This window comes from Carassius carassius, chromosome 28 (assembly GCF_963082965.1).
Source record: "Carassius carassius chromosome 28, fCarCar2.1, whole genome shotgun sequence".
Classification (NCBI taxonomy): Eukaryota; Metazoa; Chordata; class Actinopteri; order Cypriniformes; family Cyprinidae; genus Carassius; species Carassius carassius.
In genome coordinates this window covers 20,361,602-20,383,434 of record NC_081782.1, presented here as the reverse complement: position 1 = coordinate 20,383,434, position 21,833 = coordinate 20,361,602, and the positions used below count along the sequence as shown (strand labels likewise).

At 38.0% G+C, this 21,833-nt stretch overlaps 1 protein-coding gene across 5 annotated transcripts in view; it reads left to right on the top strand.

Moving 5' to 3' along the window:
* Positions 1-19,212, top strand: part of LOC132108176 (high affinity cationic amino acid transporter 1-like) — a 207,795-nt gene extending 188,583 nt beyond the window's left edge. For 2 of the 5 annotated variants that reach the window (XM_059514776.1, XM_059514778.1), the window contains exons 2-13: positions 5,079-5,240; positions 7,977-8,452; positions 8,556-8,714; positions 8,806-8,971; positions 9,835-9,968; positions 10,089-10,311; positions 11,278-11,417; positions 12,979-13,081; positions 13,359-13,567; positions 13,698-13,849; positions 13,936-14,044; positions 17,641-19,212. In XM_059514776.1, the coding sequence (XP_059370759.1) occupies positions 8,083-8,452; positions 8,556-8,714; positions 8,806-8,971; positions 9,835-9,968; positions 10,089-10,311; positions 11,278-11,417; positions 12,979-13,081; positions 13,359-13,567; positions 13,698-13,849; positions 13,936-14,044; positions 17,641-17,822 (1,947 nt within the window). In that variant the 5' untranslated portion in view covers positions 5,079-5,240; positions 7,977-8,082 and the 3' untranslated portion in view covers positions 17,823-19,212. Of the gene's footprint in view, positions 1-5,078; positions 5,241-5,291; positions 5,434-7,976; positions 8,453-8,555; positions 8,715-8,805; positions 8,972-9,834; positions 9,969-10,088; positions 10,312-11,277; positions 11,418-12,978; positions 13,082-13,358; positions 13,568-13,697; positions 13,850-13,935; positions 14,045-17,640 lie in introns of those variants that run through there. The other 3 variants (XM_059514780.1, XM_059514777.1, XM_059514779.1) reach the window with 2 other exon arrangements.
* The last annotated feature ends 2,621 nt before the right edge of the window (positions 19,213-21,833 follow it).

The following is a 21,833-nucleotide window of genomic DNA, read 5'->3' as shown; positions in this document are numbered from 1 at the left end:
TGCTGATAAAGTCAAGAAAAGATGAGACATAAACACATGACAGTATGATTTAAATATTAAAATGTAAAAAAAAAAAAAATAATAATAATAATAATAAATAAATAAACACTTATTCTGTGGCACCTAAAAAAAAAACTTGGCGAATATTTGTATTTTATTTTAGGAGCCAATGGCTCCTTACATTTTTTTTTTTTTTTTTGAGCCCAGGAATTGCATTGAATCATGCAGCACATAGTAATGCATAGTAAAAAAAAAAAAAAAAGAAAATGAAAGATTGATTCAGAGTTTAAAAGGATTTTAAAATGCTATTTTAACTGAGAAAATAATCAAATGTAATGTTGTTTGACAGTTTTCTCTGTATCTTGAAACGCCATGAACAAACTGCAGATATAATGGTCAAGGTGGCTTTGCCCTAGGTTATCACATAGTGTTTTAATATTGTGTTTGAAGAATGTGCAAGCTATTGATTTCATGAGAGTTGTAAAATGAAGATTTATATTGTCAAGAAGTGAATAAATTCAGCAAAAACCCCAAAATGCTTTTAAATGCCCGTGCTGTAAAATATGTAGAGCTAAAATTTCTAACTATTTCAATGTATTGATTGATTACGTAATTTATACAAAAGTTTTATTTGAAATGCCTTGGGTGTGTAATGTTATGGGCTGTTCCAACTGTAAAAATGTGAATTTGTTGTGTGACCATCCCTGATTAGGTTTGATTCAAGCCAGTATTTGTGTTTAATATGTGATTATGTTCATGTTGACAGATGTCAATCAGAGTACATTGACAGCGGTGGACTGTGTTTGCGAGGGCACATCGAGTTAAAATGTCATGACTTTGTCTTGGCAGAGTTTTATTTGGACAGTAAGACGGTCAGATCTGCAATTATAAAGTTGGCATGAATAAGCCCATATAACCCCAGAAATCCCCTTGGGTTGCTTCAATAAATCACCTGTCATCACTATTTCGTTTTGAGGATGTTTGTGGTTTCACATCACTGTAGGGTGGTTTTGTTTTTCATTATTAATACCCTTCAGATTTCAGGAGACAAATTTAATACTGGCATGATGACCTGCATATGTGCACAATATTGGGCTGGTTTAATCAGTGTGGGTGTTGGCAGGCCTCTGCTGTTTGATTGGACTATCTATAAAGGTGTGTGCTTTACAGATAGTTCCTGTCAGTTTAATCACCGTTCTGTAATTTACACTGTCTTCATTATAGCTCACACACACATCAGTTAGTATAGCATAAAGCATAAAGTGTCTGTTGTGTGACTTGAATCAATAAAATAGCCTCGCTTCTGAAAAGCAACTTTAAATTTCTCAGCAACGAGGTGAAACGTAGCTGTTTTTATTCTAATTAAATTATCCTTTAATTAAAATGTATTCAAATAGTATTATTGGTCCTAATGGTTAGAGAGTTGGACTTGTAACTTAAAGGTTGTGGGTTTGCAGTGATTTCAGCATCTGTCATCTCATTAAATGTAGACATACATGAACAACATCTCCGAAACTGTTTTGAGAGTCACTTCACAAGCATTTTACCATTTAATTTGAGTAAAACTAGTGTCGTATCATACACACACAGAACTATAAAGGTATTCACAGCAACCCGTCAAAATAAAAGTCCAGTTTAATTTGAAGACATTTTTATCAAAAATATGTTACTATTGTTCAGTAGATTTTAGTGCCCGACTAATAGGAGTTTTTTGAGGCCAATATCGATATTAGGTAAAGATGTTCCGATACCATTTTTCCCTCCCGATACCAATTCCGATACTTGTGCTTTGGGTATCGGCCAATACCGAGTACCGATACCAGTGTGTTAAAAAAAGGAAAAGATAATGCCTGCATAACTGTGGTATTATCATTGTGGTAACGTATGGCTCAGGTTAAACCCTTTGTAAAACATGAATGAATAAAGGAAATGGAAGCCATTTATTTTTAAATTTATTTTTAAATAGAACAGTATAACAGCAACTTAAATATAGGAATTATTATTCTTTTTTTTTTAAGTGTAGCCACAATATTGTAAAATAAAGGCATTTAAATGTTTAAATAGAACAGTATAAAACAGTAGTGCAACAGCAACTTAACTAAATAAATATAGGAATATTTTTTTTTCTAATAAAGTGCACCAACAATATTGTAAAATAAAAAAAGGCATTTAAATTTTTAACAGTATAAAACAGTGGTCCAACAGCAACTTCAATGATTCCTTTAAAAAAACTTGATGTTGCCAGTATGTGACTCTTGGAACTCGTTCGCGTGCAGCACTGCACTTCGAGGGGTAAATGTTGACTCTGTCCACCCAGTGTGACATTAAACTTAGCAAAGACGTGGGGCACACTTCGGAGCTCCAAATGTCCGTGGTAAAACTAATTGCATTCACGTCTTTCAGCATACACAAAATGTGTTCCCTAACGGTCTCGTATAATTTTGGGTAGCGCAATTTCAGAGATATATTTACGTTTACGACCTGGTAAACAGTACATTGGCTCCAAATGCTCCATTAAGCGGCAAAATCCCACATTTTCGACAACATACAGGGGTTGGTCATCCAGGACAATAAACTCCGCAATTTTATCTTTGTTGCTTTTTGGCTGTCTTTGGGAAATTTATCTCGTCGCTGGAAGGCAGTTTCCAGAGTTTTCTGCTGCAGTTTTCGTCGTGCTCTTTAGTGAGCCGCATCTTCAAATGTTTGATTAAGTGGCTGTTGTTGAAATTTGCAACATTCGTGCCACCCCTCGAATTTGCTTCTTTGCATATGTTGCATTTCGTTGTCTTACTGGTGGGAAAATCCACTGTTAAGTACTGCCAAACTGCCAACATGATGTCAGCTCTATGGTTAGCTCCTTTTAAGGAGGAGTCAGGTGGTCAGTTCTTCTTCGCCCTTCTAAAACAACAGCAGCTGCCGATGGCAGCACAGTGCAACTGTTTTAAGAGCAGCGAAGAAGAACTGTAAGCTAACTGAGCTAACCAGTAAATAGATTCCTATTTCTAATAAATTATATGGTTTTGGATCGGTGCCTGGACTCCAGTACTCGCCGATTCCGATGCCAGCATTTTCGGCAGTATCGGAGGCATTTCCGATACTGTTATCGGAATCGGAACAACTCTTAATATTAGGGAGTAAAAAATGGCCTATATCGATATATCGTCCAATTATTCTTTGTGTATATTATAGTGCAGTAGGGCTGTGCAATTAATCGCATTTGATTGCCATGCACATCTTGTCAGTAAAGCCAGTCCCGTGATTTAGTAGTAAATCATCATAACCCGCTTTCAGATTGAGCGCTGATGATGATTTACTACAACTAATCACGGGACCTGCTTTACTGGCGAGATGCACATGACAATCGAATGCGATTAATTGCACAGCCCTATAGTACAGTACCAGTCAAAAGTTTGGACACTTTCCCATTCGTATGTCCAAACATTTGTCTGGTACTATATATAGAATAAAGTAACGGGGAAGCATTTCCTCCAGGTCGCCAGTAGCAAATGAGCACGCTTTGCTGGACAAACCAAGTAATTAAACCATTTCAAGCATTTTATCTGCATTATATGTTCTGTAAAAAAAAATATATATAATATCGGCGCCATATTCACAGATACCGATATATCGCGACAGGCTCATATCAGTCAATAATATCTGCAAAACTATATATCAGTTGGGCTCTAGTAGATTGTATATAGACTATTACTATTACTAGAATGAAAACGAACATATTTTTTGGGGGATATAATCACATAACATTTTTTCCATGTATTAATTTTAATTGTAAATCTTATTTGTTTGCCAAAAAATTGTTAGGCTATTTTAAGAGTGAGTTTGAATAAATTATGTAGGCCTATGCATTCAAATAATTAGACATGCTTAGACACAGAATTTGATAAATATAAAATATGGTGCGAAAAGACAACAACCCCTAAACGTAATTTTTTAAAAACTTTTAATAAATTTATGTGAAATTGTGTATGGTTTCATGATTTTAATAAATTAGCTTTATGCTTTTTGAGTAATAAAATTTAATTTAACCATTAAAAAGCAATCCAGAAAAATGTAAACGGATCATAGGGCCCTACTAAAGTCAACTGACCTGGGCATCATGACATGATTGAAGAGGTGTGTTTACATTTGAACACAATGTGACCAGCTGATGGGTTCAGATGCCTCTCATTTCTGCCGGTGCTCTGTGATTGGTGGAAAATGGGGCAAGGCCCTCTCCCAGCCCACTTACTGGATTTACATTTGGATGGAAGCATGAGTTTCCATGCGTGCATTGCTTTAGTGTTTAAATTAGATATGGATGTGCTTATTACTCTTCAAGGCTGTGAGTGGCAGATGTTCCAGTATGCCTTGCGCAATCATGTGTTGCCACACAGAAGTGTTAGACTGTGTAGTACGTAGGCTTTGTTCCATTGCCCTTCCTCAAAACAAACAGCCCCCAGAACATAAATGTTCGACAGCCACTGACGATGTATTCAGAAGAGCTTGCTTTATTCCTAATAAGTAGTTGTTTTGCTTAGTTTAGAACAGTGGTTCTTAACCAGGGGTCCAGGACCTACTAGGTGGCCTCAGGAAACTTTAATTGGGGTTGGGGGCCTTAAGATGACCTAAAAGATTTGAAATAAGTCAAATACTACCGTCTTTGGAAAAGACTGAATAAACCTTATTTGAAAAGTGTGATTTCTAGATCTTTACAATTCATTAAGAATTAAGATTCATTAAGTACAATTCATGTCGAGCCCTGGCTAATATATAAAGACCATTTCCAGGTCAAATATTTCATCTCAAAACACTTGAAGTGCATAAGGTAGTAACAATGAAGAAAAATCCACATTACAAAAATATATTAAAGAACATGAAATTCCCAGCAATAACTTTGCTAGTTCAAAGAATTCCATGGACAGCAAATTAATCCGTGGTAGACAGAGTTTACACTGAATAGTGACATTTTCCCATGTCTTTCTTTAAAAATGAAATGATGTCTGAACTTCCAGTGATTAAAGGCTGATTTAATGATTAGAACAACAAAATAATTTGCAACTTTTATGCTTTCTCGCTTTAAGTGTCAGAGGTGTTTGGTGACAGAAGGCAGAAACCAGAATCTGATCCAGTGACCACCGCAGCTGCTGGTCTTCATGTGACCTCACCGTGTGCTATTTGTGGCCAGAGATTTGAATCAGTTAGTTGCCACAAAGGCACTGGACACGTGCTACAGGCAGACACAGGTTTGAACACCTCCCCTTGCTTGTATTTATTACCAGTTCAGAGAGACAAGGCATCATCAAAGGTTTTACTTTACAAATCCTCATTGTGTTTGATACCTGGAGGAGGTGCTGAACCGAAGCCAGAGCTCAGAGAAAAGAATCACCGGACTTCATTTTTATTTTGAGGATTTCCTCGCTTTGATATTTTGTGTTGGTAAGAAAAAGATCTGAAACTTCAGAGCGCTCTGATTAGCGGCCTCTGTGGATTTGATGTCTTGCTGTTTATTTTATTTGAGTTTCCCATGAAACCGTTATTGGGTTTGCTCACTAAATGATGCAATGAAACTCATTTATTTCATATGCTTTAGGATTTCTCGGTGGCCTTCTGGGAGACTCAAACTTAATTTGTATTTCAGACAAAATTATCTTCTGATGTATTTCCTTTGTGTAATCAAACATGAATGGAATATTCTGTGCATTTTAACCATTTTAACAGTAGAATGAATGTAATGCATGTCAAGAACACGTTAATGTCATATTCAATTGTTTTGTTATGCGTTGACAATAAAATATTACATACTGAGCATTAAAATTAGACCTAGAATGACCCAAATATCATCTTCCTGTTAGGAGCTGATGAAATACGGTGTCTTGTTGCTGTGAACTCTAAAAGGAAATATTTTAATCTTAAAAGGGAATCTTATTCTCTTTAAATATGATCAGTGACGTTAGCTTTGCACTTGTGTGTTTATAAAAAGATCCTACTGTAAAGTTCAAGTGATACCCCGGCTTATGTCCAGTCTGCTTTTGGCTTACAGCTATTACAGTTACCATGAGTAAGAGAAATCACGCTGGTTCTGGAGGCAGTACCAAGCTCAAATATCATCACTCTTGTGACTCTCCCAGCTTATGTCAGGATTGAGCTTCTTGCATCATTTAATAACTTAAGAATTCAGAGATTTAAAAAGACTGTTCACATTTTAATTGATTTTTATATATATATTTAGGTCATACAGTAATACTGTGCTCTTTAAAAACATAATACTGAAATAAAATAAAACAAAGTAGATGGAAGGGAAAAAACATTGTTAGTATGGCTGATAGAGATAGATTTTGGATTGTCACACTGAATTTGATGCAGTAATTTACCTTACAGGTAGGGGTTTAACGATGTGCAATTTGACATTATCGAGTATTTTGCAAAAACCCAACAAAACATACAGAGTGCACACATGCATTATGTGAAGTGTAGTGGGTTAAACAGCGCACGTGTGCATTTAGAGAGTGTTATTTCACGGCATGATTCAGAAGATCACAAAATTCAAAGATATTGGAGCAGAAAATGTACATACTTATATAATTTCGTACAATTAAAATCACACGAAGAGTGACATTTTTTTTTCTGCAAAAAATGATTTTATACAACAGTTCAATAAACAATATGTTAATATTAAGAGATATGGTTTAGACACCATATTGTTTTTTTGTTGTTGTTGTTGTTGTTTTTGATCTACTTCGCCAACAAAAATAATTCCAAACCACAGATCAGTTTTGCATCTCTGAGCAATGACGATGTTTTGTTCCTGAATGAATCAACTGTTTAATGATTTGGTTCAATCGAAATGACTCGCTTGTTAACAGTGACTTGCTGCCACCTACTGGCGACTTTCATTTCACATTTAAAGTATCTTTTAATTTTTTTATAGTTTCAAACCTCAGTGTTCAGTGTTTTATGTTTAACTTTAACTTTGTAACTGCAGGTTAAAGCACCCCACGTCCCTCTGAGCTGAATTAAATAATGTGTTAATACATCTAAATGCCACTTCTGCACAGATTAATTTGTCGATACTGGTTTCATTTGTTTGGTAACTGCCTAAATGTCTTATTATTCTAACTGACTGATTAAATGTAACATTTTGATTCAAAAGATGCACACTTTATAAAAAGAAAAAAAAAAGGCTTTATTAAAGGTAAAATTTCACACACTCCTACTTGCATGTGCTTCACAACTTTTAATTGATATTTAATATTATTTAATTTGAAAATGAATAAATATATTTTAAAAATCTTAATAGAAATAAATGTAGGATACAGAGATTTAGATGGCAACTTCTTGATTCTGTAATTCTATTACAGTTTTTTTCTTTGAATTTCAACATTAATTTTGAGAATGAATGCAAGAATTGTTTAAGAAGTGATTTTGGTCTGTACATGTTTCATGATTGAAGGCAGTTGAATAACTTGTTGTCTGCATAACATTTGTCATTTAATTGTACATGCTTATTTCACAATTTTTCATTTAGATTTCAATTGCTCTCATCTATGCTCACTTAAATTAATATGTAAAGCACAAATAAATGTAAATGAATATAAAAACAGTTATATATCTTTTTATCTGTCTAAAACTAATATCCATTTTTCCTACTGTACTTTATGTTGAGATGCCTAAATTCACTTGTATATTTTGAAAATATTTACATCTATTTGCATGTATAATTCATTTTCATATACTTTATGTGTGTGTGTGTGTGTGTGTATAAACATAATAAATATACAAAGTACACACATATATATTATGTAAACAAAAAAAAAACTTTTATTTTGGCTTGACATCACTAATAAAAACTAAATAGAAAACTAAATTTTAACTGTCAGAACAATTGCTAAACAAAAAAATGAATTTGTTAATAACTTATTTGAAGCAAACTTTAATGGACATTTGATCATTTTTATGTGCTCTTTCTTTTGTTTTTCCAGGTCATTGATCCTACAGTGAAGAGCTTGTGTCTGTGTGTGTGTGTGTGTGTGTGTGTGTGTGTGTGTGTGTGTTTCTGTGTGTGTCTGACTGCTTAAAGAAATCAACATGATCTTTGCCTACGTAAAAGGCATTGGAAAGCAGCTTCTGCGAGTGAAGGTGGTCGACTGCAGCACAGAAGAGTCTCGTCTTGCCCGATGCCTCAACACCTTTGACCTGGTGGCCCTGGGAGTGGGCAGCACATTGGGCGCTGGTGTCTATGTGTTGGCCGGGGCCGTGGCACGGGAAAACGCCGGTCCAGCTATCGTCCTCTCATTTCTGATTGCAGCATTAGCCTCAGTGATGGCCGGACTGTGTTACGCTGAGTTTGGAGCACGTGTACCCAGAACGGGCTCGGCGTATCTGTACAGCTACGTGACGGTGGGCGAGCTGTGGGCCTTCATCACCGGCTGGAACCTCATCCTGTCTTATATCATAGGTGAGAAGAATGCTTCAAGTAGTCAAGCTTAAATCTGGCCTAGAAATGGCAAATATCAATAGCCCATATTGTCTAACCACACTTATACTGTTCCCTCTCTCAGGAACGTCCAGTGTCGCTCGGGCCTGGAGTGCGACATTTGATGAGCTTATTGGCAATCATATAGAGAATTTCTGCAGGTTACACTTCAGAATGAAGGTCCCTGGAGTATTAGCAGAGTATCCCGACATGTTTGCTGTGCTCATCATCCTCACACTGACAGGTAAGACACTGAGAGTCACGTTAAACAAATGTACCTCAGTTTGTGTGTGTTCAGCAATGCTTTAAATGAATATGTTGTGTTTGTTCTGCAGCTTTGTTGGCGTTTGGGGTGAAGGAGTCTGCTATGGTCAATAAAGTGTTCACCTGCATCAATGTCCTGGTCCTGATGTTTGTGGTCGTGTCGGGCCTGATCAAAGGAACACTCAAAAACTGGAGCCTGGATCCTAAGGGAATCCTCAACCAAACATCCTATGAGAAGTAAAGAATTATTATTATCAATTGTTTTTATTTCACTTTGATAGAAGCACGGTTTATCTTGTGAAATGTGGATTTTATTATTGATCAAAGTTGAAAAAGAAAAAGGGGAAAGTATGTTTTGATGAAAGTCACAATTATGTAGTAACAGTTTTTTTTTTTTCATATTTTTACATACATTTGAGTGAAACAAATGATCATAAAATATCGGATGTTGATTGGATTTTGAGAGTGTTGTTATGTTACAGTGTTGTACAAAAACAAAACAAAAAAATAAAATAAAAATCATTTGTTTGACTAAAACTGAAATAAAAATAAAGTTAAACAGAATTATATATAAAAAAAACTGAAAATATGTATAAAAATGAAAGCTTTTTCAAAACAATAGTAATTGCTCCACCAGAAAGACAAAAATTCCCCTTGAAAATAAATATATTTAAATTGTAGCATTTATTGCACTGCCTTTAAAGTTTGCATATCATAAAGATTTAAATTTTAAAATTAAACTACTACATTAATAAAAATCAAATTACATTTTATAAGGAAAGTGTTTATAAAAATATTGGTAAAAAAAAAAAGATAAAGAGATTTAGATGACAACTTCTTGATTCTCTAATTATATTATAGTATTTTTAACAATTAATGCAAGAATGGTTGAAGAAATTATTTTTAATTGCCACACTGAATTGAATGCAAACAGTCGGCATAAAATTCAATTAAATCAAATGAAATTTTACAAGGAAAGTCTTAAAGTTAATCTAGATCATAATGTGAAAAATGAACATTTGAATGCTCCTAGAAATGGTTTCTGTTGTTGTCTTTGTCTGAGGGAGTTATTATAGCTCAGTACTTGTTTGTATCTGCAGTACGTCCGAGTCGTTGCCGTCTGCAGAGAGTTTGGGTGTTGGTGGTTTCATGCCGTTCGGTTTCTCTGGAGTTCTGTCTGGTGCTGCCACCTGTTTCTATGCTTTTGTCGGGTTTGATTGTATCGCCACAACAGGTGAGTTCTTCCTTTTCTATGATGACACAGTTCAGCTTCGGATCTAACTGAGATGCATTCCAAAGCTTTTTTTGGCTTCCTCTGTAAATAAAGGCCTTTTCCTGTCTGTTTGTGATTCAGGTGAGGAGGTGAAGAATCCTCAGAGGGCGATACCTATTGGCATTGTAGCATCTCTTCTCATCTGTTTCGTCGCCTACTTCGGCGTATCAGCCGCCCTCACAATGATGATGCCGTACTACATGCTGGATAAGAACAGCCCTCTTCCTGTGGCCTTCAGATATGTGGGCTGGGAAGGAGCCACGTATGCAGTAGCCGTTGGTTCCCTTTGTGCTTTGTCCACCAGGTAAGAACTATACAGGTGTTTAACAAGTCATGTCCGTTCTGGGGTGTGTTTGTGTATTTGCTTTAAAACTGCAGTATGTCATTTCTGTGCCATGTTGGCACCAAACGTCTTCAGAAAAAAAGATATCAGAAATGGACATGTCTACATAAGTTGCTTATTGAAATTATTTAAAGTGATTATGGTTTTTTGAAGTTGATTTATTTACTTATTTTTTTGCTCTCCGTGATTTGACCCTTTTAATATCTGAACCATGAGGCATAAAGATGTGTGGAACTTAATATATGAATTAATACTTACCGTATACTTAATACTTAATTCAGCTGCAGTGTTCTTCTGAAGTCATTTTAATGTTTTATTTAATATGATTTACATATTGTTTCATGTTTTAAAGTGTCATGAAAAACTCTTGCTAATGTAGTCATGTTTCACAAGTATTTCAGTGGCGTCTCACAAGCTGTGATGAATGACGACAGAAATAGTAAGTGATAGAATAATTATTTTCATGGAACAGGAGACCTGGTGTGGGCGGGGCTTTGCCCAGACGTGGCCACTGATTGGCTTGTTTAAACTCTTTGCTGTGTTCAGTTTTAGCAAACATTTTTCAGTGCCAATCCATTAGTCTAAGTTGTGTTTTATCAGGTGCAAATGTACTATTTTTCAAAAGTTTGGGGTTATTGTGATTTTGTTTTTGAAAGAACCACATTTATTTGAAATATAAATCTTTTATAACATCATAAATGTCTGTACCGTTATTCTTGTTAAATAACAGCATTATTTAAAAAATAATAATAATAATACCTCAAACTTTTAATGGTAGTGTATGTTTGTAGGATCTCAGAAAAATATGGTTTGGTTTTTCATGACACTTTAAGGGCAAATTTGTAAAGCTAATTAGTTTTAATAGATGTTAAATGCACAAGCTAACTGCACTGCATGGCTTGAATCTGTTTCTCTTCCCTCAACTAGTCTGTTGGGCTCCATGTTCCCAATGCCTCGTGTAATATGGGCCATGGCTGAAGACGGGCTGCTCTTCAAGTTCTTGGCAAACATCAGTGAAAAATCCAAAACGCCTATAATGGCCACTTTAACCTCAGGCATAGTGGCAGGTGAGGACGCTCATTAAACTACTAACAGACCCGCTTTACAGATCACACAGGATCCGACCAACAACCTCTCGAACTGCACCGTGACTAAACTAATCCACTAAACTCCAGCAATGCCAACAAAAAACATGATGACCCAACTGTTTTTTGGTGCCAACGGTAGGCTTTATTTAAGCCTTTATGTTTAGAGAATTGCAGCAGTGACATTAAACTGTTAGTTGACTATACAAACCAACATAGATACACAGTTTGGTCACATTTATGAATACAAGAAGTGTAAACTTCAAATGAAGTTACCTTTCATTGGAGGAGCTGAACTATAAGGGGTATATTATGTTCAGGCTAGAGGCATCTGTGATTGTCTGAACTGGGCTCATGTATAGGTTCAGATTCAGATCATGTATCCACTCATCCTCCCTCCCCTGCTTGTGTAGTCTGCTGGGCTCCATGTTCCCACTGCCACGCATTATCTTTGCCATGGCAAATGACGGTCTCATCTTCAGCTTCCTGTCTCACATCAGTGAGAGGAAGACACCCTTCATCGCCACCATGGCGGCCGGGTTTCTGTCCGGTAAGCGTAGAGGAGAAACGGATTAACCCTTAGTTTTTAGAAGCATTCATCATGTCACTTTTTTCTTAAGATTTATGATCAAACTCCTGTAAAACAAAAAACAAAAACAAAAAAAAAACACTTAAGCGTAATTCATAATGTTGCATATTTGAAAAATGATACTTATACAGGATGCACTAAGGTACATTTAATTACACCTAAAACCTTTTAATTGCATGTTAAGCATTAAATGCAAACATTGTTAACAAGAATATATTTCTGTGTTACTGCTAGTGCAAGATATTTTTATAAGTAATGTACCAGCTGTTAACAGGATATGTGGTAATTCTGAGAGAGGATATGCAATAGTGTTATTACATGGGAGTGAATAGCGTTGTCTCTTTAAATGTGACTCATCACTAACCATTTCTTAATGTTTTGACAGGTTTTAACATTACTTCTTGTTGGTGGCTATGAAATGTTATATGCCACAAGTTATATGTTTACAATACACTATTAATGTTAACACTACTCTTCAAAAGTTTGGGATCAAATTTAAGAAATGAAGTTTTATTCAGCAAGAATGCATTGAATTGGTCCAAAGTGACAGTGAAAACCTTTACATATTTACAAAAGATCAACTATAAAATATCATAATTGAGAAAAAATGTTTCTTGAGCATATTAGAATGATTTCTGAAAGATTGTGAAATAGACAACTGAAGTAATGACTGCTTTAAATCCATTAAAATATAATATATTAAAAATAGATGTTACTTGAAATCGTAGCAATATTTGTTAATATTTCAGTTTTTACTGTATGTTGTGCATAAGAGACTTTTTTTTAAAAGCATAAAATAATCTTACCCCAAATGTTTGAATGGTAGTTTTTCAATATGTATCCTGAAGACAATATTAACACAACAGAATTAGTATTCATGAACTTGTTATAGATATTACAGTTGATGCAGCTGAATCATTGCCCTGCAGTAACACACTCCTCTTCTCTCCACAGCGGTGATGGCTTTCCTGTTTGATCTGAAAGATCTGGTTGATCTCATGTCCATCGGCACTCTTCTGGCTTACACACTAGTCGCGGCCTGTGTATTAGTCTTGAGGTACAGCTTCAGATTTTCCAAGACTGCTTAACATAAAACAACAGGTTGATATTTCTGCTGTCTAACATTGCAAGTACTGTTTCGTTTTTCATTATTGTTATCATTTTGCCTTATTGTCTTATTAATAACACTCAATTAATTTTAAAGTGACAGTCCTGCTGTCAATGTATTCATATCATTATTTTGGTATACCGTATTTTCCAGACTATAAGTCGTAATTTTTTCATAATAATAACCATAATTGATGGTTAGACTCTTATATTTCTCTCTCTCTCAGGTACCAGCCAGAGCAGCCCAGTGTGAATGTCCAGTATCAGAGAGCCAGCTGTCAGGAGGAAACCGAGGCCGACTCCATCAATGAGAGCAGTGCTGGTTTCCTGCCTGGATCTCAAGATCTGTGCACCCTCAGCAACCTTCTGTCCCCCAAAAATGAAGAGCCGTCACGTCTCTCTGGCTTCACTGTCAAAATCTGCACCAGTGTATTAGGTTAGACACGTGCGGATGCACATTTTAAAATAACGAATGTATTCACTTTATCAGCCTTGAGTTCTAAATAGATCAGCAATGAATTGGCTTCACAGTGTGAGTCAAAGCTTCCATTCCTCCCTGTGTGCAGGTGTTCTGGTGTGTGTGTTCTGTGTTGTGGCGGTTCAGGGTGGATTTCAGATCTGGACTCTTACGGTTCTTGCCTGTCTGGCTGTGGTTTGTTTCATCATCACCATGTTAATAGGGCGGCAGCCTGAGAGCAAGACAAAACTGTCTTTTAAGGTAAACAAATACCTGCATGCACACAGAGGGAGTTTTATAATCAGTTTATAGCCATTTGTAAAGATAACCGTGTGTGTGTACCCAAGGTCCCTCTGCTGCCGTTCCTTCCTGTCCTCAGCATGTTCATTAACGTGTACCTGATGATGCAGCTGGACGCAGGCACCTGGATGCGCTTCGCCATTTGGATGGTCATAGGTAAGTCAATAATTCGTCATCATATATTCATAGTTGCGCTCAAATTTGTAATGATGCTTTTGATTTAACGTCTTCACTTGCAAGAGTTAAGGTTGTATGATAACAGAATGCATAACAGATTAGATTAGATTAGATTCAATTTAAAAAATATGAGTAGTGCAATACATGTATGTAAAGTACTGTGACCAGTGCAGTAAAAGAGCGGGTGCAGGTTAGATTGGTGGTGTGGCGTTCAGAAGTGTCACAGCCTTGGGGAAGAAGCTCTTCCTGAGCCTACTAGTTCGAGAGCGTAGGCTCCTGTAATGCCTGCCGGATGGAAGGAGGGTGAAAAGTCCATGGTTAGGGTGAGAGGCACCCTGATGATGTGTCTTGCCCTGACCAGGCAGCGCTTGTGATTAATGTTCTCAATTGAAGTTGACTGAGTGACGGTGATCCGTTGAGCAGTTTTCACCACCCGCTGGAGTGCTTTGCGGTCAGATGCAGAGCAATTGCTGTACCATACTGAGATGCAGTTTATGAGTATGCTCTCAAAGGTACAGTGGTAGAATTCCACAAGGATCCTTGGACTCAGGTGAACTTTCTTAAGGCCCCGTAAGAAGTAAAGGTGCTGCTGTGCCTTTGTGTCCAGGGTGGAGGTGTTATAGGCACACCACACAGCCAGGTGCTGCACCTCATCCCTGTAGGGCGACTCATCATCATCCTTGATCAGACCTACCACCGTGGTGTCATCTGCAAATGTGATTATGGTGTTGGAGCCATAAACAGGAACGCAGTCATGGGTGAAGAGGGAGTACAGGAGAGTAGGGATGCACCGAAAATTCGGCCACCGAAAATTTTCGGCCACCGAAAATGGCATTTTCGGTTTTCGGCCGATAGACTTTTATCACCGAAACAACACGGCCGAAATGTTATGATGACGCAAACAGAAACCGCGACCTGCACGTGCAACTGCATAGCGCAGACCACGAGCTCCCCTCGACATTCACTTCACACCAGTGAGAACATTCTCTCTCTTCTTATTCCTTTATTCGCAGCACTAAAGCGTCTCCTAACAAAGAGATTAAGACGGACCACGAAGTGAAAACAAAGAAAAGTACAGGCCTATAGAGTCTGTTAGCACACGTCTCACTGAGATCTTTTCGGATCCTCTGCACTTCATCGCGAATGTGCTTGATCCGCGTTATAAAGACCATTACTTGGATGCAGAAATAAGGCAGCGCGCACGAGAAATGATCCAGGCCGCGCTGATTGCGGAGAACCCGCGTGGAGACGGAGAAGCGCCAAGCGCAGGAGACCGATCAGAGCGCAGAAAAAAAGACTCGTCTCTGCACCAGTTGAGGGGCATGCACCCTCGTTGTCTGATGTGTTCAGTGAAATTCTGCAAGAAAGTGCCTCAAATAATAATAATACGTTTGCTTATTTTGTTCTTAGGCTACTATATATGTGACATATTATATATATATACACACACATACACACACACACACACACATACATAATATCAGATTGTAGCCATTTCTCTGATAGATTTTCTGATAGATTTCTGCTTTAATTTGATAAAAATGTTTATTTATGCCCTGGCCCTATTTAAATACACTCTCTCAAATATTTCTCAAATGTCAGGCAGATGACAAGCTCAACTGCTCAAAAAGCTAGATGGTTATCTGTCTGAAGTCCCCATCCCCAGAAGTGATAACAGTCTTGCCTACTGGAGAAGTAATGCACTTTCTAGTCCTACAGAGAAAAATGTCAAATGCACTTCACGTAAATGCACTTTGTTTTTATGAGAGAACAGTTCATTTTAAAACCTTTCTGCAGGCCAGTAGGCCTGTACATTATTATTTAATATACACATGAGTGGGATAAATTTTTAGTTTGAATTTTATTTTAATACTGTGCATTGTTGCAATGTGCTTAATAAATATTTGCATAATTTGTAATTACGTATTTTTATGTTTTTTTTTTTTTTATAATTTATGTAATTGTAATTATCTTTGAAACTTTAATATTAATTTATGCAATTGCAATGTCTTAATTTTAGTAAAGTTAGTACACGGTCATAGCAATAAATGCAATGGTACTAATAATTGGCATATTTTCTTTCGGTGTTTCGGTTTTCGGCCTTGGGTTTCTCTTTTTCGGTTTTCGGTTTCGGCCAAGAATTTTCATTTCGGTGCATCCCTACAGGAGAGGGCTCAGTACACAGCCCTGTGGCATGCTGGTGTTCAGGGTGATGATGGAGGATGAGAGGTTATCTAACTTAACAGCCTGAGGTCTGTTAGTCAGAAAATCTAGAATCCAGTTGCAGATGGGTGTGCTGATTCCAAGCTGGCTGAGCTTGGAGATCAGCATTCTCACATGTGTGTTTTGACTGTCCAGGTGGTTGAGGGCAGAGTGAAGTGCCGTTGAGATGGCGTCCTCTGTTGACCTATTGTGGCGATAGGCAAATTGGAATGGGTCTAGTGAAGCAGGGAGACAGGATTTTAAGTGGGATGCAACCAGTTTCTCAAAGCACTTGGCAATGATGGGGGTGAGTGCAACAGGATGGAAATCGTTAGGGAACGAGGCAGTGGAGTGTTTCGAAACTGGTACGATGGTGGAGGTTTTGAAGATAGTGGGGACAGTTGTTTGGGCCAGGGACAGATTGAAAATGTCTGTGAAGACCTCAGCCAGCTGCTATGCACAGGCTTTAAGCACACGATCAGGTATTCCGTCAGGGCCAGCTGCTTTCCATGCATTCATCTTATGCAGAGAATGGTAAACATTTGATGTGGAGAGTGTGAGAGGCAGTTCACTGGGTTGATGCTCAGCCTTGAGTGAGATATCCTTATTATTTTGATCAACACGAGCATAAAAGTGATTGAGCTCATCAGGGATGGAGGCAGAGCTGGAGGGGGGCACAGAGTTAGGTGGCTTGTAGTCTGTGATAGTTTGTATGCCTTGCTACATACACCGGGGGGGTCTGAAGAATTAAAGTGTTCTTCAATCTTCTGTTTATGTGTGAGTTTGTCCTGGCAGATACCCTTCCTCAGGTTGGCTCTGGCTGAGCTGTAAGCATCCCGGTCTCCAGACCTGAAGGCTGCATCTTCTTGCTTTGAGCAGGAGGCGAACCCCTCTGTTCATCCAGGGCTTCTGATTGGGGAAAATGTAAATTTTTTAATTTTTAAATGCTTTACATTATAAATCTAGGGAAATGCTGTGAACTACTGCCTACAGAAATAGAAGAAATTATGCAACTGCCAAAATGAAGTGTCCCAAATTCCCCAGCACTGTGTTTACTATGAACTGGGATCATGAGCTGCTCACATATAAATGAACACAGGGCTGCGCCTCATGCTGAAACAGCACAACAGCCTGAATACTTCATTCAGTCATAGCCTTTTAGAGCACAATGTTAAAACTTGAGATAAAATGTATTGCATATCGCATCACGTCTAGTTAGGATGAGGAAATGCACAGCCTTGAATGGCTAATCACAGCAACATGATAAAACACAATAAACGGGTAACTATTAATAATCAAAATAAATTTTGATTACAGACAGAAAACAAGTACATGGTGTTCTGCTGTCCTTGACCTTCTATGTTTCTTTCTAGGTTTTGTTATTTATTTCGGCTATGGAATCTGGCACAGCACGGAGGCGGCTTTGGCCAGTAACTACACAGAAGAAATCAACACCTTCAAACGGACAATGACAGACGAACCAGCCACACCGGAGAAAGATGCTTTCTTGAGCAACGGTATTAATGTCAGAGCAGAGGAGAGCAGTGGCCCTTGAGAAAACACTTGAAAAACCCTGTTACCGATGGCATTGTGTGCTCACTATAGCGATGTATGTGACTTACAACAACTGAAACGTCCAAACTGAGAGCTGCTATTGACGTTCAAGACGATGTCCTTTATGTGTTACTGTAGGTCCGAAGCACCTTTAAGCAGCATTACAACATGTGCCTATTATTATTTGCCTGTTATTCCGGTAAAAAGTGAAGGACAGAATGAATGATTATGAGGTGTACATAAGGATGTATACTGCATCATTGGAACAGTCGGTTCTTCCATTGTCGAATTGGTTTATTTTTATCTATTTATTTTTGTAGCATGTTGCTGTCATGCTTGATAAAATTGTTTTGCGCAAAACATATTGCATTGTTACCCATAATTCCCTTTTCTGGTGTGAGTTTTGTATGTAATTTACTGATGTCGAGTTATTCAGAAAGACCTCTGCTGATAGCAACACAAAAATGACTTCTTAAGAAGTTTAAAATATTTATTTAGCTGACACAAGGTGCTTTAATTTAATTTTCTCAATGTGAGAAGGGGTATCATGCTGCAAATCAGTTATGCTGTTAAGTCAGAGACATTTTTATCATTGATTGGTCTGTAACTCTCCAGTGCCTTTTTTTCACCTTGTTTATTGACAGTCCTAATGTCTCCTCGCACTGACAATGACCTTTAGTGGCTGATACGAGTGCCTCCTCTCAGACTATGATGAAGCAGTTGCCAAACCTTTTATCAGTTAAAGACTTGGATCTGGGAAAATCTCTGTTCAGAGGGATTCTAATGCTTGTTTGTTCAATTCAGCTCTCGTGTGCATGCTGATTCTCTGTTCGCTGTTTTAAATTTGCATCTGGTGTTGGGCTAAATATTTTTGTACAGTTTTTTTTTTTGGACTTTTGTGTGTTTTGCTTTTATTGTCCAAATTTTAGTCTGTTTGTGTAAAGCCAAAAAAGCCAAAGAATTCATTATGATTTGATTTGAAACTGCATTATTTTATTGATAACTTGCATAACAAAAAGCCTTAACAGAACTTTTGGAAACAATGACACTTTATTGCATGTGTCACAGTCACAGTATGTTTTCTACGTCGTATTTTAAGTAATTGAATAAATGAAAACTTGATTGTTAATACCAAAATTAAGCAAACTGCAAATTTACTGTAAATATCTGCTGTTTTTCTTGCAAATTATTTTCTTTGTTATAAAGAAAGTCTCCCTGGGGTTTTTTTTTTTCTTTTCTTTTTTTTTTACACTGCAGATATTTGAGCTGGTTTGATTTAATATCAGTTGTGTGTATTTTAACACCAAATGTGAGTACCTTGAAAACAGCGTTGTCATGTGCAGAGCTGTGGCCCTCCTGTAATTAAATTTGAGAGCAATGCTTTTACACCTTTACTATGGAATATGTTGTTAATCATCCTAAATTTAAAGCAGTTAGATATAGAGATATATTTGAACACCACTAATATATGCAATACCAGTCTCACTTTATAGTAATATTAAAACCTAGTACTTTTTTAAGACCTGAGACAGAAGATTAAATGAAAATGAAGGTTTGTTCATGGTGCACATTATGCTTTGCCCACATAAATATGCACAATTTATGCTTTATAACCCCTGGCAAGAATTATGGAACCACCACACTTAGATGATGTTCAACCAAATATTTAGCTTTGTAAAAAATAAGCAAAATCACGGATATAACACAAACCATTTATTGTTTAATAATTCAACACTTTGGTTATGTGAAACATAGTTCAAATGAAATTAGTCTTTTAATGAATGGAGAATTGTTTTCCATATCAAGCAAAGTAAAAATTATGAAATCATTCACAATGTTAAGGGAAAGAATATGGAATCGGCTTATAATTTGCATTTCTGAAAAGGAAAAAAAGTACCTGCACATATCTAAAATGCTAATTAGTCAGCAGTTAAAAGAGAGTGCTTGAACACCTTAAAGGGATAGTTCACTTTGAAATAAAATGTTGGTATGTTTTAGCTTACCTCAAGGGCATCCAAGATGTAAGTGTCTTTGTTTCCTCAGTAGTTTAAATTTTGATAATTTTAGGTCAGGTCGTTCTTGTCTGTGACTCACATAATGGAGGTCTATGGTCACCCCCTCAAAGAGCATGCACAGAGAAGTCCAAATTAAACAATTCCCCATCGTAAGTACACATTGATGGCCTAAGACAGGAAACGATCGGTTTGTGTGAGAAAATGAACAGTATTTATATCGTTTTTACCTTTTGTACACAACCACGTCCAACTGATCTGAGGGCGCGCGTGCTTCCTGATGTGTGAAGTGTGTGCGGGTTCTGGCTTAGTCTGCGCAAGCGCTGGAAGTAATCTCTCGCGCGAAACTCCAATACTTAAAGGAAGCCAAGAGCCTTAACCCCCGCCAAGCTCGATGGGCTCTGTTCTTTACCCGATTCCATTTCCAGATATCCTACCACCCGGGGTCAAAGAACATGAGAGCAGATACCCTATCATGTCTCCACGCTCCGAAAGAAACCAAGGAAGAAACAGAAACCATTGTGCCAACCAAGTTATTCGTCAACCCCATCCAGTGGGATCTCGATGAACAGCTCCTCGAGCTGTCAAAACGCATGTCCGTTCCTCCAGAGTGTCCCGCTGGCAAAATCTATGTGCCTCAAGATCTCCGCACTTCCCTCATCTCACCGCTCATTCGTCTGTTGGGACAGGTAACCCCGGCATCAGTAAAACATACTCTACCCTCCATCAAAAATACTGGTGGCCGAACATGCAGGACGACATCAAGACGTTTATCCAGGGATGTACGCTCAGCGCTATGACCAAGGTCCCATGCCAGCAACCCACCTGGAAGCTACTCCCCGTTGCCTATCCCTCCTTGTCCCTGGTCCCATATTGGAGTTGTCTTCGTTACCGATCTCCCAGTCTCGGTAACACATGTATTCTTGTGGCCATCGATCGATTCTCTAAGGCGTGCAAGTTAATCCCACTGAAAGCCCTGCCTACAGCCTCTGATACCGCGGAGTTACTGTTTGAACACGTGTTCCGCAATTTCGGCATTCCTGAAGACATCGTGTCGGACAGAGGACCCCAGTTCATCTCCAGAATGTGGCAGTCATTCTTCACCCTCCTCAATGTTACAGTGAGCTTAACTTCCGGTTATCACTTGCAGACAAACGGCCAAACAGAACAAAAAATTCAGGATGTCAGCTGCTTCCTTAGGACATTCTGCCACAACAAGCAAAACCTTTGGAGCCACTATCTAATCTGGGCAGAATACACCCAAAACTCCCTCCGACAGACATCCACAAACCTGACCCCATTCCAGTGTGTCCTGGGCTATCAGCCTCCACAGTCAAGCCCCATCCACCTCACAACGATCACTCTCCCCGGAGTTCTAATCACCCGCACCGGCTCACCATTAGCAACCTCATCACAACACACCATAAAACACTCACCACAGCCCCAGTTCAATGTCAAACCTCCAACAGGAACAGACTTAATGCTGTTGTCTCCTGACCTGCTGATGCACCAAGGATTCGAAATGTAACGTATACTCACCTTTGAAACATTAACTGCTGCGTTGTTTTCCTACTGCTTCCAGGACTCCTGCTTAACCCCCTGTTACCTGTTATCCGATGCTCATCTGAACTTTCAGTGTTTCCCTCCAAGCTTGCTTGATTGTGTCAGTATATGAAAGAAAAGGAGACAAGTATTTAGTGACGGCTTGGCATTGACATATCTCCAGTAGTCGTTCTCACCTGCATTCAACCCTGCACTGAGTAATCTGCACCGAACCCGCACCAGAAGTCACGGAATACTCACCTTGCACTTGTGATTCAGAAATAAACATTGTGTTTGGATTCACTTACCTCTGCCACTCGTATATATCCTGACAGAAACAGCCCCTCCTAACTTTACTTTCATGAGTATGTGCAGGACAGTTAGGAGAGGTGGAGGTGTAGCTGTTCTATATAAAGATGTCTATCAATGCAAGCCAGTGTTATTTGGTCTGTACATGT